Source organism: Andrographis paniculata, unplaced genomic scaffold (genome assembly GCF_009805555.1).
Source record: "Andrographis paniculata isolate CXL003 unplaced genomic scaffold, ASM980555v1 Contig73END, whole genome shotgun sequence".
In the NCBI taxonomy this organism is placed as follows: Eukaryota; Viridiplantae; Streptophyta; class Magnoliopsida; order Lamiales; family Acanthaceae; genus Andrographis; species Andrographis paniculata.
The window spans coordinates 447,476-464,105 of NW_026137610.1; the positions used below are offsets into that span (position 1 = coordinate 447,476).

A 16,630-nucleotide genomic window follows, 5' to 3' on the forward strand; every position below is an offset into this window, starting at 1 on the left:
TATTTTCACTCAGTACTCATTAGGGATTAACTAATCTGAATACTACATTATATTTTTCTTAGCATTCAGGTGGAACAATGCTTCCATTCAAGGAGTAATTGTGGCGTAGGGAATCAAGTATGTTCTTCGAACCCACAACAAGTATGTAGTTGTATCTATCCTGTTTGTCATTACACGCCCCTGTTTTCTGCTAATTAATTATCGACTCGAACTGTTTGTGTTTGTTGCATCCAGCATTTCAAGTGTGGTGGATCAAGAGCATTCGGGTAATTGTTCTGGTTCTGTACCTTTTGTTCATGTGATGTTTTTCAGTTTTATCATTGCGCGATGAAGCGGATCTGTGTTGCCTATTCATGATATTTTGTTGTAGTGTCTTGCCTGTTTGTGATCATATATGATACCTGGCCTCTTCTATGCATTTTCTCTAATACACTTCGAATGCATTGATTATATATTAACCCTTCGCACCGGTGGAACCATTTGCAGGTTAGGCCTCATGCTTCGCACCGGTGGAACCATTGTCGACAAAATGTGGTTTGTGTTGTAGTATTAATATGGCATTCATCTCAACATCGATCCTTGAAGGTTAGGCCTCATGCTGCGGCTATCTGGTGTTATCTTTATTCATAGTGAGAGACAAAGATTTGTGTTTCTTTAGATAATTTTTTTTTTAATTTCTACTTGTATTTTGAAAAAAAAATAAAAAAAAATAAAATCCAAAGAGACACACTAGTGTTTTGGATTTTGATTTTAATTTTTGATTGTAAGGCTCGAGAAGTTTCTTCGAGCTCCTCTTGTTTCGTATTTATGCTTGATTATCAGAGTCTACATTCTCTTTAGCTACGTATAGATAAATATTTTTCGACTTTTCAAGTTTGGCAAAAAGAAAAAAGAAAAAAAAAATTTCATTTGATTTAATGAGTGTGACTGGTCAGGACTGTCATGATTTCTCTAGTAGTGAAAATGTTTGGTGGTAGAACATATGTTGGATTATGTCATTCTAACCTATATTATGGTTGAGGCACTAACATAAAAGACAAAATTAATTCAACCATCAAATCTCAGTCATCGTCTTGTTCTTCCATCTTAATCAATCAAAACCGTAACCGATCCCGTGTCTATCCACGCTACGCTACGCTACACTTTAATTTTCTCCATTGATTTTCTTCGTAACAGTCCAATTTCTGAGCAGAGTAGGGTAGTCATACTCATACCATAATTACCACAGAGAAACGTTCAGAGCTCATTCATGGCGGACGGTCCCCGATGGGAAGGAAAAGCCACTGCGAAGGTCCTTAGTCTGAGCGCAGAAGCGGCGTGGTCGTTCCTGGAGGATTTCTGCAACTTCCACAAGTGGTTCCCAGCCATCGACACCTGCCGCAGAATCGAAGGCGTCGATGGCCGGCCTGGCCTCGTCCGCTACTGCGCCGCCACTCTCCCGCCGCCTTCCGAAGGCGTGGTGAAGTGGTGCCATGAGAGGTTGTTGGCCATGGATCCGATCGGTCGGAGCTTGAGCTACGAAGTTCTGGAGAACAATATAGGGATCAAGCGGTACACGTCCACGATGAGAGTGACTGCGATCAACGGTGGAGATGGGGTCTCTGGTTGCCAGATCGAATGGTCATTTTTGGGCGACCCGGTTGAAGGCTTGACCCGTGAAGAATGGGTTGCTTATCTGGACTCGGGTCTTCAGGGGACGGTACGGAATATGGAGGACCAAGCCCACTTCACTACACTGTAATTAGTAATAAATAAATAATATTTACCAATGTAATATGTTTGTTGTGTATTATGAAATTCAATTATTTATAGTACTAAGTTATAATTAATAAAATAATCTATCTATTTCAATTGTCCTTCAGTGGAATTGTTTTTGGGCTTCGTGGGTCGGGCTAAATGCGTTTAAAATTGGTCCATTTTGGAATTTATCGAATTGTATTGGGCCTACTGGGCTAGGCTTTAGGTTTAGGCCCATAATCTTAAAGCTATATAAATACCCAAAAATATAAAGAGACATACTGTTCGCTACTTCAAAGTTGTTAAAACCCTTTCCTCGCCTGACATAAAACCTTATATTTCCCTGTCTCTCGGCCGCGCTCGTGAAGTAGCGACCATGGCAGATGGGAGCAATGACCAAGCGCACAAGTCTCACAGGACTCGAACATCAGGAGCATCTGTGAAGAAAAAGAAAGGAAAGTCCAAAGCAAAGTCGACCGAAGGTCTTTCCAAGGAGCAGAAGAAGCTCAACAATCCTAAGGTATGCGGTCGAAGTAATGTTGTATCTCTGATTGTGTTAATTTGTTTTCTGTCTGATTTTGTTTATTATGTAATTTTCGATAAATAGAGTGTCCTGAGATATCATTAGTTTGATTATGTTTCTGTTTACGCGATCACTTGGTTGGACGAAGTTCATCGTGTTTAAAGTCTGTGGATTTGAGTTCCTTAACTGTTCTTCTAGTTGGAGACACGTCCCATGGTGGCTTCTTGCAAGCTATCTAAAGTAGTTTTTGCCTCGGTCTTGTCTGCACTAAAACCCTCAGAAAATGCTAGAGGAATGGATTATTTTAAGCCAGGGTTCTGATATTTGTCAGCGTAGAGTTTGAGCATAGGCATTTTCCATCATTCCTTGTAACTGCTCTGCTCATCCAATGAAGAAGGTAGACTTAGTATCTAATTTCGGAAGAGCAAATCACCCCACCTTGAACGGGCTGTCCCAACATGGTTCATCTGAGATATTGGTCCAGCGTTTGTGTATTTCGTTATATAATCTTGATTTCAGGGTTCAAGAGTTGAAATGATTATTTTGGAGCATCATAGGCCTAAGGTTTTCTGTCTTACGTAGAATAGTAATAATAATGTTCCCCCATGTTAGTTTATCGATTCTGTCTTACGTTGAATATAGTGAATCACGTCACACACATATATTCATATGATGCTTTATTTGACATATGTGAATGTAATGGCTGATATAGGCTTTTGCATTCACTTCAACTGTTAAAGCTAAACGGCTGCAATCACGAGCTACAGAGAAGGAGCAGAAAAGGCTTCATGTCCCTACCATTGATCGCTCTACTGGGGAACCCGCTCCCTTTGTGGTTGTAGTCCAGGGACCACCTAAGGTCTGTTTCATGGAGGTTCTAGGATTCATTCATGATGCATATATGCTTGTACATATTCTGTTGGTTTTGAAGCTGGAATAGGTTTGGTGGTATTGCAGGTAGGGAAGTCATTGCTGATCAAGTGTCTTGTAAAGCATTACACAAAACACAACTTACCTGAGGTTCGCGGCCCAATTACAATTGTATCAGGTTTGGTTTGTTTTCAATTTTTTTTTATTTTTTATTTTTTAAGTCTATTTATTTATTATTATTTTATGTACCAAGAAATGGGGACTAGGGATCATCCTTAAGTGAGAATGAACCTTTTTGTTCTCTAAAGCATATCACGATCTTGATAATATGTTTAATGGCATATAAATCTGTAAAGCGTAGGTAATTGTTGATAGTTAGAACCTAAGGATATTGCACTTCTAAAATATCTGTCATCACAATAACTGTTGTTTGACTTGTTTTATGACAAGTTATTGTTGATTTATGATTCAGGAAAGCAAAGGAGACTACAGTTTGTGGAGTGTCCTAATGATATCAATGGCATGATTGATTGTGCTAAGTTTGCTGATTTAGCCTTACTCCTTATTGATGGAAGTTATGGCCTTGAAATGGTGAGCTTTTATTTCTACACATCTCTATTTTATTGCACTGCATCTTCTTTGAAGTTAGGGTTCACATTATTAAGATGTAATCAGTGGAGTTTGAGACTCTTATACATTTCATCTCAAACATGGTCATTGAACTACTAGTTGACAAGCAACTAGGAGGATTGAGGGAAGTGAAGCTGGATGGATGCGTAAACATACTTGCAGGGTATCTGTTAGTCATGCTCTGCATGATTTGCAACTAGGAGAAGTTAACTGAGTTGGGGTTTTATTGCTGTCAAATTCAACACCCCCCCCCCCCCCTCCCCAAAAATAAATAAATAAATGGCAAAAGTTGCTGGGTTTGATTATGATCAACCTGATAATATATGCTTAGCTGCTCCATTAAGTGGCTCTTGGGAGTTCATTATTTGTATATCCATTCAAGTGTCCCTTCCCTTCATTTGGCTGATTTTACTATGTTTTCAGGAAACATTTGAATTCCTGAACATATTACAAAATCATGGATTTCCTAGAGTGATGGGTGTTCTCACTCACCTGGACAAATTCAAGGATGCGAAGAAACTTAAGAAAACGAAACAACGACTCAAACACCGTTTCTGGACTGAGATATATGATGGTGCCAAGCTCTTTTACTTGTCTGGCCTTATTCATGGAAAGTAAGTGGTTATCTTTTTCTTTTGTATTTGTTATTCTTCGGTGCACAGTCAAGGACTCATTTATTATATATCCTTGTTTGGATGTGGACAGGTACACAAAACGTGAAGTACACAATCTTGCGAGATTTATTTCTGTCATGAAATTTCCCCCATTATCTTGGAGGGTTTCACATCCTTATATCCTAGTTGATCGTTTTGAGGATGTCACACACCCAGAGGAGGTGCGTGTGAACAGTAAATGTGACAGAAATGTTACATTGTATGGTTATTTGCGTGGCTGCAATTTGAAGAAGGGATCAAAGGTACACATTTTGTATCAAGTCTGGTTCTGTCTTATTTATGCTTTCAACTTATATTATTTCTGCTGAGCAAGTGCCAGTTTGGGATCAGAGTAATTAGATCCATTTCTGGTTTTTGTCTTTCGTTTTTTGTTTTTATTTTTTAATAATCAGTTTAGAATACTATTTTGATGCTTGTTACTTGCTAATAGCCCTGTAATACATGCTTTTTTCTTTTATGTTCATAATTTTGGATTTTCTTTGGAAACATGTTTTGGTTGTCATCTCATCCATTACCGTGAAAGTTACTGGTGTTTTCAAGACCATTTATTGTTTCTCTTTTTCATATGCCTTATCTAGTGTAGACTCCATTATCCACCTTAATCCTTTTTGTTGTTTTTCTTAAATGATCATCAATGACTAGTATGCTATTTGGTCTACTTGTTTTGGTTTGTTTTTTGGAAAGATATTGTGCTCCATTGTCTTATTGCTCCTATCAGAATGTTATATCGAACTTAGATCGTCTCTTTTTTACATGTTCTATAGTTGATACATTGGAGTAATGCTTTAGATATTTGATTTATAATGTTTCTAGCTTTTCATTATTTGTGTAGTTTCTTTTTTTTTTTTTTTAATTTCCTGCTTTTGATTTTTATATCTTTGTTTTTTCTGTTTTGCGTACAAGGAATGATAGAGGTCTTTTTTTTTTTTTGGTGTTATAGCTTTATATCATGACTTATTGTGTCTGCAATAGGTACATGTTGCTGGAGTGGGTGATTATCCTTTGTCTGGAATTACAGCATTGGCTGATCCTTGTCCGCTCCCCTCAGCTGCGAAAAAGAAGGGTCTGCGTGATAAGGAAAAGCTATTTTATGCACCCATGTCTGGACTGGGGGATCTTCTGTATGATAAGGATGCTGTCTATATAAATATAAATGATCATTTTGTGCAGTTCTCTAAAGATGATGGAGCTAATCCAGGAGGGACACACAAAGGTTATTTTTGCATTCATCTAGTAATTTTTATAGCATCAGAATTAATTTAATGTTATCCTTTTGCTTTAGTGTATATAACAATTGCATCTTGTTTGCTTCTCTAAACTCCTCTCTTTCCCTGCCAGGCAGCCAGCGTGATGTTGGTGTTGAGTTGGTTAAATCTCTGCAAAACACTAAATATTCTGTTGATGAGAAGTTGGAGAAGAGCTTCATCTCACTTTTTGGGAAAAGACCTTATTCATCACCTGAAGCTCTGAATGATTCAGTTGATGCTCATAAAAATTCTAACCAGGAACTACCATTGGAGCCTGTTGAGCATTATCAGTCAGAGATTAAAGATGATGAATTGGAAGAAGACAGTGATACTGACGATGAATATGGTCTGGAATCCTCGGATAAATTGGTTAATAAGAAGTTGCCTTCAGGGACTATGGATGATAGTTCTGATGAGGAATCTGGCCATGCATCAGAACAAGGGTCTCCAACCCCGAGCAACTTCAGGGAACAAATTGATTTCCATGAAGGAAGGGTGAGAAGAAAAGCAGTTTTTGACGATGAAATGGATGTTGATGATCCGGAGGTAATTATTTGTCAAGTAAATGATTAAAGTTTTGCTTATTATTGCCTTATGTAACATCTGACTAATTAAGACTGTCAAGACATGGGTGCAATACTGTTATAGCTATTGTCAAGAATTTCTTTTGATATGGTGCAATGTTGAAAAGCTGTTTATGTTCGAATCTTTATTGTCATCATCTACCTTCATTGTTATACTGAACTATGGTAATAACTTCTGAATGCAGGATTCTGGTGAAGATGATGGTCAAGATGACCATGGTGATGATGATGATGATTTGGAATCAAACGACGATGATGAAACAGAAGATGGTGATGTGGAAATGATGTTTATTTATTTATACTTTTGTTGATCAATCTCATATTTTTGTAGTCTGATGTGATTTCAGAAGTGCCTTCATTATATCTTCCTTCCTCACCCACTCCTTTGTCTTCTCTTTTAAATACATCCTTTCAGTTCTGCAAACTTAACTTTCTTTGTTGCTCATTGGTTGTGTGTTTGGTCTTGCAGAAGATGAGATGGGGAATGCTTCCAAGTGGAAGGAATCCTTGGCAGAACGAACTGCATCTAGAAAGAAAATTAATCTTATGCAGCTTGTATATGGGGCACCTGCATCAAACACTTCCAACGGGATTGACGATTCTAGTGATGAGGATGATGAATTCTTTAAGCCTAAAGGGGAAAGAAGCAAGGTTCACTAATGGGCTTCTCTCTCTCTCTCTCTCTCTCACTGAATATTTGTTTATATGACATAATAATAACTTAGGCATGTGCCCAAATTTCTTCCGTAACTTTGGCACTTCTTGATTTCTTGCAGAAATCAAAGGAAGGAATTGTTGGCAATGATGTGGACATTGATGACTGCTCAAAGTTTATTAGCAACAACAGCCAAAAGGATTGGAAGAGTGAAGAATTACTTGGAAGTATTCGTGATCGTTTTGTCACGGGAGACTGGTCTAAGGCGTCCTTGAGAAATCAACTCTCAGAAGGTACTGTGGGTCATGATGATAATGGAGATGATGACGAAGTCTTTGGTGAGTTTGAAGACTTGGAAACAGGTGAGAAATATGAGGGTTATCAAGTGAATGATATTGGAAATTCCTGTCAGCCTGAAGGATTGGTAGCAGAGGAGCGGAGGCTGAAAAAACTAGCCCTTCGTGCAAAATTTGATGCACAATATCCTTTTTGACAACTTGCTATAATTCATTTTAGTTCTGTGCTATCATCTGTTGATATTGCTTATGCATACTAAGCATTTGTTTATGGAAGTTACATCGCCTGCCTTTTAATGTAGAAAATATTACGTAGTATGATCGCTTGCCTGATTTAGTTCTTTTTTTTAGATTCTGAGGTAATGCAAGTTTCTGATGCGTGATTAGTTGCATAGTCTAACAATAGGGAGTTATTGTTGCATGCCAATTTCCCATGGAATCTAGTGAACATTGCTTTTGAACCTTGTGTCCTTAATTCAAGTTCAAGTATGATGGTTCTGAGTTACCAGATGAAGATGATGACAATAATGACACTAGACGTGGTCACGGTCAAAGCAGTGGAAGTGGTTTCATTGATAAGGTACAATCTCTTGGGTACTGATTTTTATGCGAAATTTGAATGTTGGATGAGTTATCTTTTATGTTCTGTTCCTGTAGTTAAAGGAGGAGGTTGAACTTCAGAAGCAAGCAAATATTTCTGAGCTGAATCAACTTGATGAAGTCACTCGTATTGAGATTGAAGGGTACAGAACTGGGACATATGTCAGGCTTGAAGTTCATGATGTGCCCTATGAAATGGTTGAAAACTTTGATCCTTGTCATCCCATTCTTGTTGGCGGCCTTGCTCTTGGGGAGGAAAATGTTGGATACATGCAGGTAACTCTGGTTGGGGCATTATTTGATCAGTTTATCAGTCATCATATGAAGTTCAGAAGGCTATAATAAATCAATTATTTTCCTTGAGCATTTTGTTCATTTTTTCGTTATCTGTGTAAGGTTCGGCTGAAGCGTCATAGATGGCACAAAAAAGTATTGAAAACCAGAGACCCAATAATTGTTTCTATTGGGTGGAGACGTTATCAAACTGTACCCATATATTCCATTGAGGACCGAAATGGGCGTCATCGTATGCTCAAATACACACCTGAACACATGCATTGCCTTGCAATGTTTTGGGGTCCACTTGCCCCTCCTCATGCTGGTGTGGTTGCTGTCCAGAATTTATCCAATAATCAGGTAAATTGGCTAACCATGTATTTTGTTCTCTGCTCATCTTATGTCCCCATGATAGGGATGGTGCAGTATTGTCCATTTGTGTGGCCAAGTTGGGTATTTCAGGGGAAATGACTTGGTTAATACAGAAACATCACTTAAACTTGTTTACAGAAACTTCTGTTTATTGTGTTGTATGTCAAGGTTGAAAAAGATGCCAAGCTTTTCCCTCTTCTATATTGTTTCTTTTATTTTACATTGCTTAAATTCAGTTAATGGTTGACATTCATTCGATTAAATTTCCTTGATCCTCTTGATTTTATTAATTTCTTATATATTTATTTATTTTCATGGTTATTGGAATATTATTGGCTCTTGTTGTATAATTATTGTTGCCACCATCTATTTTGTCCTCTTTTGGGATATACAGAGCATCCTACAGGATTGTAATTGTGAGAATACCCCACGTCAGTTAGAGAAGTTTCATTTATGTAACCACATTATAATCATTCTATTAATCAACTGTATTAGATTTGCATAGTCTCTATTTAAAGTTTATGTTATTGTAATTAATTATTATCCATCGGTTTGGGTCTTTTCAGGCATCATTTCGGATAACAGCTACTGGTACAGTCCTAGAGTTTAACCATGCTGCCAGAATAGTGAAGAAGATCAAGCTAGTTGGTTATGCGTGTAAAATTTTCAAGAAGACTGCTTTTATTGAGGACATGTTTACTTCAGATCTAGAAGTGGCCAGATTTGAAGGTGCAGCTATACGAACTGTCAGTGGAATCCGTGGGCAAGTGAAAAAGGTCCATTTTTATCCCGAATACTCTCCAAAAGCATCAATATCGTTCTGCTGCAATTAATTTATTCTGGTGACAATTTATGTGCCTTGCTATCATATCAATTTACTTGAACTGCTCACTTATTTCATGCCTCTTGTTGAGTGTACCTTCAACATGATATGATCCTGTTTCTTCTTAAGGACAGATGTTAAGCTGATAATTTGTCATAGATTTTAACATCTTTTCTTGGTTGCTTTTTCATGCACCCTTTGTGTATTCAATCTTTTTGTATTCCATATAATAATTAGGGGGGATAATACACACAGACTTAGGCTTAGTTAGTGACTTAGTGCAACTCCTGCTTCTGCCGTGATTTGGATTGATACAGCAGGTGAGGGTAAATGATGAGTGCAGAGCTTAGAAGATGATGTCGAAAGAAATGGGGGTATTAATGCCTTGTGGGAATTCATGTTGAATTTACATTACTTTTATGTACTTATTGAGCTACCAGGTTTATTTAAATTCCCTTATTGTAGTTATTGCACTGTCATGCAAGTAACCTTTTTTTCCCCCCACTGAAAAAGGCTGCAAAAGAGGAAATTGGTAACAAGTACAAGAAGAAGGGTGGATTTGCGAAAGAAGGCATTGCAAGGTGCACCTTTGAGGATAGAATAAAGAAGGGTGATATTGTGTTCTTGCGTGCTTGGACTCAAGTTGAAGTTCCTTCCTTCTACAACCCTTTGACGACGGCCTTGCAGCCACGTGATAAGATTTGGCATGGGATGAAAACTGTTGCAGAGTTGAGGAGGGAGCAAAATGTTCCTGTGCCGGTCAACAAGGATTCACTTTACAGGGTGAGATCTCAAGCCTGCTAGAGTCCCCTCCATCCACACTCTGAAGAACACTTTCACCTGTTTGATATTTTCTGAAGTCGAATAAATAACATAAAATTTTATTTCCATTGTGTAATTTTTAACATCTTTTTCTGTTTCTCTTATAGCCAATTGAAAGGAAACCCAAGAAGTTCAATCCCTTGGTTATTCCCAAGTCGCTTCAGGCTGCTCTGCCATTTGCATCAAAGCCCAAGAATCTTTCTGCTCGGAAACGACCATTGCTTGAAAAAAGGAGAGCTGTTGTCATGGAGGCTGGTGAGCGAAGAGTTCATGCTCTTGTTCAGCACCTTCAACTTATTAACAATGACAAGGTAATTACATTTTGTGTGTGGTTATAGATTCATATAAATTCGAGAACATTTTGGTGATGGCCTTATTTGAGCTAGTGTTGCATTTGTGTCGCTCTTTTGAAAAAATAACGAGTAAATGGATCATATACAAGAACAAATGTATTAATTCATGTTGGGAAGACTTCAATTCAGATTTCTTATTCAAACATTGTCATCATTGCAAGCTAATCCACGTTGAATTTATGATTGTCAATTGTAATGTTATGCAGATGAAAAAACAGAAACAAAAGTTAGAGGCCAAGAGGAAGGCCCTTGATGTGGAGCGTGCAAAGGAAGATCAACTTTCAAAGAAGAGACAGAGAGAGGAACGACGAGGACGATATCGAGAACAGGATAAGTTAAAGAAGAAAATCCGCAGAACATCAGAAACTTGATGAAGGTGCAATACGTATCATGTTTGCTTCCACAGCAGAGCATTCAGCTCCAGGGTATGTTGTAACATTCTCTACTCAAAAGACACATGGGATTGGGAAAATGCTCTGATTATACCTCACTGGACTGAGGAATGAGAGAGCCAAACAACTGCTAATAGTTTGACAGCAGAAACCAGCGCCTCAGGAAAATCAAAGAGAAGGATATTTATTGCATGCGTTTGAAGGTTTGTTGGTCCAACTTTTCTCTTAATCTTAATTGGGGTCTCAAACCTTAAAAATTTTGGTTTGATGCATTTCTACTATGGGTTACATTACTTGGTGGATCTGCTCTGTTGTAATTGTTTTGGCTAAGAGGGTAGCATTGATTTCTTTTGAGGAGGGGGATACTAAAAATGTCTTATTACCAAGTGCATATTTGTAGAAATATAACCAATTGAGCTACTACCGCAACACTTGTTATTTGGTATATATATAACTTCAGAACATAGTAAATGATGTCCCCAAATGTTTTCCATCTTAAGACTAGATTAAAAAGCTCATCTGAGTACAGATGTCATACATCATATTTAATCAGAACTAATTAACATTTCTAGTAAAGTTTCAACTCCATTGGGTATTATTTAATGGTTCCGACCTGTCTCAGTATATATTCCAAATAAGAAAGGAGGAATATTGGCATAAAAAAAAAACCCATTAACATTCTACAAGGTTCTTCACTGAAATTAAGTATCAAATTTGAACGTACAGCTGTGTTCTATTGGGATCAAAACTAAAACACTAAATGGGCAACAATTAATTTAAACACAAACCAGGCAGGCATGTATTATGTAAAACAGGCACAGAAACATAAACAATGATCTTAACTTTCTTGGATCTTCTTATCCATTTAAAAAACCCTATGTAGTAAGCATCACAAGATGTTCATGCCAATCCTCCCCCTCCCCCTCCCCATTTGCATTTATATGCATCACAAATTGGCAATGCAAATGAAGCAAATGCTAGATGGGATCCTTCCTATATTTTCCTTACTCACTATGTATATATAGCTGCTACCTACACTAGTGACATATATAGGCAGGGACCTAACTATTTCAATATATATATATATATATATTATTAGTTGTTAATTAATTGTGTGTATATTATTATTATATATGTATTAATTAGCTGCAGCCTGTGAATACTCACGAGCTAGCAAACCTGCATGTTCCACTACATAAACATTGCATTGGGTGCTCCATTCCATGCATATATATATATATATATTGTTGATGTAATTTTTCAACAAAAATAAAGTAAAATTCAAAGATATAGAAAATATCCTTAAACTTGATTAATTAGTGCCTGAGATTAGGAATCTCTAAACACTGTATGGTACAGAAAATAAACTGGAAAATAAAAGACTGAAATTTAAAGTGGTGATCCCCAAATCTGACTTTGCTTTGTTGAAGTTGATTGAAGATGCCTTGCCAAATGATGATCCAAATCCTTAAATATTCTTTGAAGAAAACGTTCAGAACCGTCGCACTGTCTCACCAACCGTTCCCACCAGTTACAGAACTCAGAACTGCCTCTTTCATTGACACATATCTTTAACCGCCTCGCCAACCGCATAACCCAACGACCGACCAACCGACCAATCTAGATACATAATTGGTCGCCAGATCAAAAGACTCACTGGTCGCCCCATCAAACGACCACTATTTGGTCTCTTCAATCGTCTGACCTATCAACAGACCTTTCTTCGCCCGACTTCCTTTTTCGACTGACCCCCATAGCAGCCAACCTTTGTATCAACCGACCCATTTATCCGACTGCGGATAATCCGACCTGCTTACCCGACCGCGGACCATCTGACTTGCTTATCTGATTGAGAACCAACCAACTGAGAACCCACCGACTGACTCTGGATACCTTATTATTATTATTATTATTATTATTATTATTATTATTATTATTTTTTGTGCGTAACATATATATATATATATACATATGGAATTGGATGCAAGTTGTGTGTGATGGGTGCAAATTGGTCATTTATGGCAGTCAAGAAAGCTAGCTAGCCTGTTGTATGTGTTCAACATGCAGAGACTTTAGACTACAAATTAAAGGGCCCTTCTCAATCTTGATGTTGATATATGTTCAATATATATCATCATTTATAAATAAATGTCCTTGCTTCATTAATACGCTGCTGCTGGAGAAGAATGCAACCCATAGATCCACTATATATATGTGTGTGTTCGACTGTCGAGACCACAGCACACCACAAGAAGCATATATGGTGTAATTGTTTAGTCCCATACTAGTTTTATTCAGATAGAAGAAAACAGATGATGATGATGTTTGAGTTAGCAGTTGAAGAACAACCCCAAACCACCTGCACCAATAATGTCCTTCCAATTATGGTATGTATATATGTATATATGCATGATCACACACACACCATTTTTACATCTCTTTCAAGAACTATACATATATATGTATATCATTCCATCATTTCATGCATGCACAGATTGATTCTGTTTAATTAATTGATTCAGAGCGATCATGATCATCAATTTCTACGAAAGGCAGTGTCGGACGTAAGCAAAGAATTGGGAGCAGCAGGCATCAATTATAATGTCGTGGATGATGACGAGGAGAAAGAGACAAATAATAATATCTTCCAAGTAGCAGTAGCAGTAGCAGAGTGCGAGTGCTGCGGCCTCAAAGAAGAATGCACCCACGAATACATTGCCCGGATCCGGAGCTCCTTTTCGGGCAAATGGGTCTGCGGGCTTTGCTCCGAGGCCGTCAATGAAAGGCTGCGCCGCCACGTGTCAGGACCAGGACCAGCATGCATGGAAGAAGCTGTGAAGTTCGTCCGGGAGTTCAACACCACAAGTAGGATTAACCCCAAGCTCTCATTTGCATGGGCCATGAGGGGAATCGCCAAGAAAAGCTTCGATAACAGACGACTACACAAACACAATCCCTCCTCCAAAACATCAATAATCACCAGAACTTCCAGCTGCGTCCCCAGGATTGAGATGTAGTCTATATATATGCATATGCATGTATGTATTGTGTATTTGTTTGTGTAAGAACCGATCAGGACAGGCTGCTGCCCGATATACATAGAGTTCATATATATATATATATATGTGTGTGTGTGTTATATATCTAGTGTCTGTATGTAAGTTTAGGGCATTTAATTTGGTTGATGCATGAGAAATCTTAATTAATTAATTAATTAGTCATGTTGGAGTATCAATATATATATATATATAACTATCACAAATTTGGTTCACATATTGAATTAATTCCAAGACAATTTAAAAAACTTCTTAGACTGGATTCAGAAAATTTTGAGGGCATTTTAAAGAGTTTCGGATCTTTGGAAGCAAAAGAAAGAAGGCAATTGGGAATGAATCGTGCTAACTTTCGAAGTTATTTGATTTAATAATATTTAAAGTGTATTATAATTGTATCGATTTGATTTCAAAGCCATTTTCATGACTATTATAATATATATATATATATTATCACTTAAAACTCGAGTTCGAGAAATGATTCTCATTTGAAACCCATTCATTTATTCATTACCAATTAAAATATATATATATATATGTAGCATATTGAATTAATTATTCTCTTTACATGCATATATGCATAAGCTCCGTTGTTGCTGCTGCTGCTGGTCCATTTTTAATTTGGATGGTCTCATTGTGTCTTGTACTTATTTTAGCTGACACAATTTTGTATTTTGCTCATGGATTTTAATTCCCGACTTTCTCATTATATACGTTTCTTGTAACCAATAATTATTCCTAGACATGTAATTTGGTAAAAAAACATTTAACTCAGTTTGCATAATGAGTTCAATTGGTAAGAATATTCTTTGTTGTGATGAGAATTAAATAATTAATCATGCAAGTCTCAAATTAGCACTGTTTTATAATAAAATTACTACCTTTAATTTCACTACTTAGATCAATATTCTTTGCTAACATTTTACACACACACATCTATATATATATATATATATAAATACTTTCATCATTACACGATTAATGATACATTCATTAGATGCATGCATGCATAAATATTCAACAGAATTTGCTTCTTTTTTAAAAAAAATAAAAAAAATAAAAATCATTTTACTCTATATAAAGCGACATTTACATTACTACAGCCCAAGTAACAGTAAGTTGTAGTTTGTGGTCCTGTCCAATAATATCTTTTTTAATTTCACATGGTTCATGTAAAAATAACCCAATATATTTAAGTTCATGGTCCCAACCTAGCACGTGACTCCCACACGTGTGCTTGCATTTGCTTTATGTTTTGAAAAGTGAATGTATAGGAAACCCCTTTTCCCCAAATTTTTTACAAAAGGTCGCCTGTGAATTTAATAAAAAAAGATTTTATTTCTCTTTTCACCAAAAAAAAAAAAAAAAAAAAGAATGGTAGAAAATCACTACGTGACTGCGACGCCTATTAAATGTAAGAAATAAATACAAGTTTTAACAGATATTTTGGAAATTTATGTATGATTGGATGATATTTATACAATTGGGCCTCAGGCTTATCCAAAACAGCTATTGGGCTTTAAATCCTCACAGGCCCATCTCTAGTCTTTTTTAAAAATATCTATATATATATATATATTTAAAAAAGGCAAACAAATAAAATTTATAATAAAGTATATATGTCTATGGTTTAAAAAGAAGTGCTGTATTTTATTCTTAACTTTGTTACATCAAAGTAAGTTAATGGATTGCTATGTGTTCACGCTTAACATTAACAATGAGTAATTTTATTTAATTAATTGCACTTTGTGCAATGATTGGATTAGACAGCTTACAAAATTAACAATTAATTAATTAATTAATTAATTAAGAGATTGAGGGTTATCTGAAAATTAGTGGACAAACCGTATTTAGTGGAAATGGGTGGGCTTTTGTCACGCCTACCTCATCTCAACTAACTATTTTTATATTTATTAATATTGTACACAAGAATTTTTAAGAGTAGAGATTTGTTGTAATAATTTATTTTAATCATCAAAAGTGGTACATTGAATTTTAGTGGAAGCATGGCCACAATGTTCTGCACTCTTTGCAGCAAGCCAACAATAAACAAAAATAAATAAATAAATAAAAACAATAATATATTCTATCTATGTATCTACATTAATTTTTACACTAATAAAAAAATGAATGAGAAATGAGAAATAATACAAATAAAAATGAAATGAAAGCATGCTAAATTGACAAAGACAAGACAGTGGATATTCCTTCGAGAAAGAGGCCAATAATTGAAGCAATAGTAGAAGAAATTGAAGAGAAAGAACAATCCTACTACTAAATTTTATTGCCCAAAAGATCTTTCACTTTTTCAATTCCAATCTCCAATGTCGTCTCTATCAATGTATTCTGTCCTCCATGTGTATCAAGAAAGAAACCTTCCATTCAATTCATACATACACACACACACAGATAATTTAAAAGCTCCCAGCATTTCTGCAAATTCTTTCTTTCTTTCTTTCTTTTAAAATCTTTTGTTGCATTGGGAGATGAGCTAGCTAGCTAGCTAGCTTGTTCAAGCAGCAGGGAATTTCCATTAAGAAAAGCTTCGATTCATTCAATATTAAAATATTCTTGCTTGCTTGCTGTCTGTCATCAGTCACTTTCGAAAGCAGTCAAAAAAGAATTTTGGTAATAACCGACAAAAGCCTCTTACTGCAGCTTGCAATAAAGAAGTGCCTTTTCATAATCAATTCTTCTTCATCTTCCCCCACTCCCACCCCCAC

General features: G+C 36.5%; 3 protein-coding genes across 3 annotated transcripts; all 3 read left to right on the forward strand.

Annotated features, from left to right (window-relative positions):
- Window positions 1-24: 24 nt before the first annotated feature.
- On the forward strand, window positions 25-1,837 carry LOC127265584 (lachrymatory-factor synthase). The gene is made up of 4 exons (XM_051295445.1): window positions 25-141; window positions 235-266; window positions 487-585; window positions 1,229-1,837. Exons 1-4 carry the CDS (start codon window positions 120-122, stop codon window positions 1,739-1,741), a joined length of 666 nt encoding a protein of 221 aa, XP_051151402.1. The 5' UTR covers window positions 25-119; the 3' UTR covers window positions 1,742-1,837.
- A 186-nt stretch (window positions 1,838-2,023) lies between these two features.
- On the forward strand, window positions 2,024-11,283 carry LOC127265577 (ribosome biogenesis protein bms1). The gene is made up of 18 exons (XM_051295434.1): window positions 2,024-2,257; window positions 2,973-3,119; window positions 3,218-3,308; window positions 3,603-3,721; window positions 4,184-4,374; window positions 4,466-4,676; window positions 5,407-5,647; window positions 5,773-6,227; window positions 6,451-6,535; window positions 6,735-6,916; window positions 7,042-7,399; window positions 7,702-7,796; window positions 7,874-8,092; window positions 8,213-8,452; window positions 9,031-9,240; window positions 9,801-10,070; window positions 10,217-10,420; window positions 10,669-11,283. Exons 1-18 carry the CDS (start codon window positions 2,114-2,116, stop codon window positions 10,831-10,833), a joined length of 3,627 nt encoding a protein of 1,208 aa, XP_051151391.1. The 5' UTR covers window positions 2,024-2,113; the 3' UTR covers window positions 10,834-11,283.
- Window positions 11,284-11,389: 106 nt separating this feature from the next.
- LOC127265578 (uncharacterized) lies at window positions 11,390-13,947 on the forward strand. Its single transcript, XM_051295435.1, has 2 exons — window positions 11,390-13,241; window positions 13,377-13,947. The coding sequence occupies exons 1-2, from the start codon at window positions 13,167-13,169 to the stop codon at window positions 13,869-13,871; spliced, it is 570 nt and encodes a 189-aa protein (XP_051151392.1). The 5' UTR covers window positions 11,390-13,166; the 3' UTR covers window positions 13,872-13,947.
- Window positions 13,948-16,630: the final 2,683 nt, after the last annotated feature.

Coding starts and splice junctions, on each gene's coding strand:
- LOC127265578 (XM_051295435.1), top strand. CDS start 13,167: ATGATGATGATGTTTGAGTTAGCAGTTGAAGAACAACCCCAAACCACC. Junction 13,242..13,376: donor ATAATGTCCTTCCAATTATG/GTATGTATATAT, acceptor TAATTGATTCAG/AGCGATCATGATCATCAATT.
- LOC127265584 (XM_051295445.1), top strand. CDS start 120: ATGTTCTTCGAACCCACAACAA. Junction 142..234: donor GTTCTTCGAACCCACAACAA/GTATGTAGTTGT, acceptor TGTTGCATCCAG/CATTTCAAGTGTGGTGGATC. Junction 586..1,228: donor CTCAACATCGATCCTTGAAG/GTTAGGCCTCAT, acceptor TAATTACCACAG/AGAAACGTTCAGAGCTCATT.
- LOC127265577 (XM_051295434.1), top strand. CDS start 2,114: ATGGCAGATGGGAGCAATGACCAAGCGCACAAGTCTCACAGGACTCGA. Junction 5,648..5,772: donor TCCAGGAGGGACACACAAAG/GTTATTTTTGCA, acceptor TTTCCCTGCCAG/GCAGCCAGCGTGATGTTGGT. Junction 8,093..8,212: donor AAAATGTTGGATACATGCAG/GTAACTCTGGTT, acceptor TATCTGTGTAAG/GTTCGGCTGAAGCGTCATAG.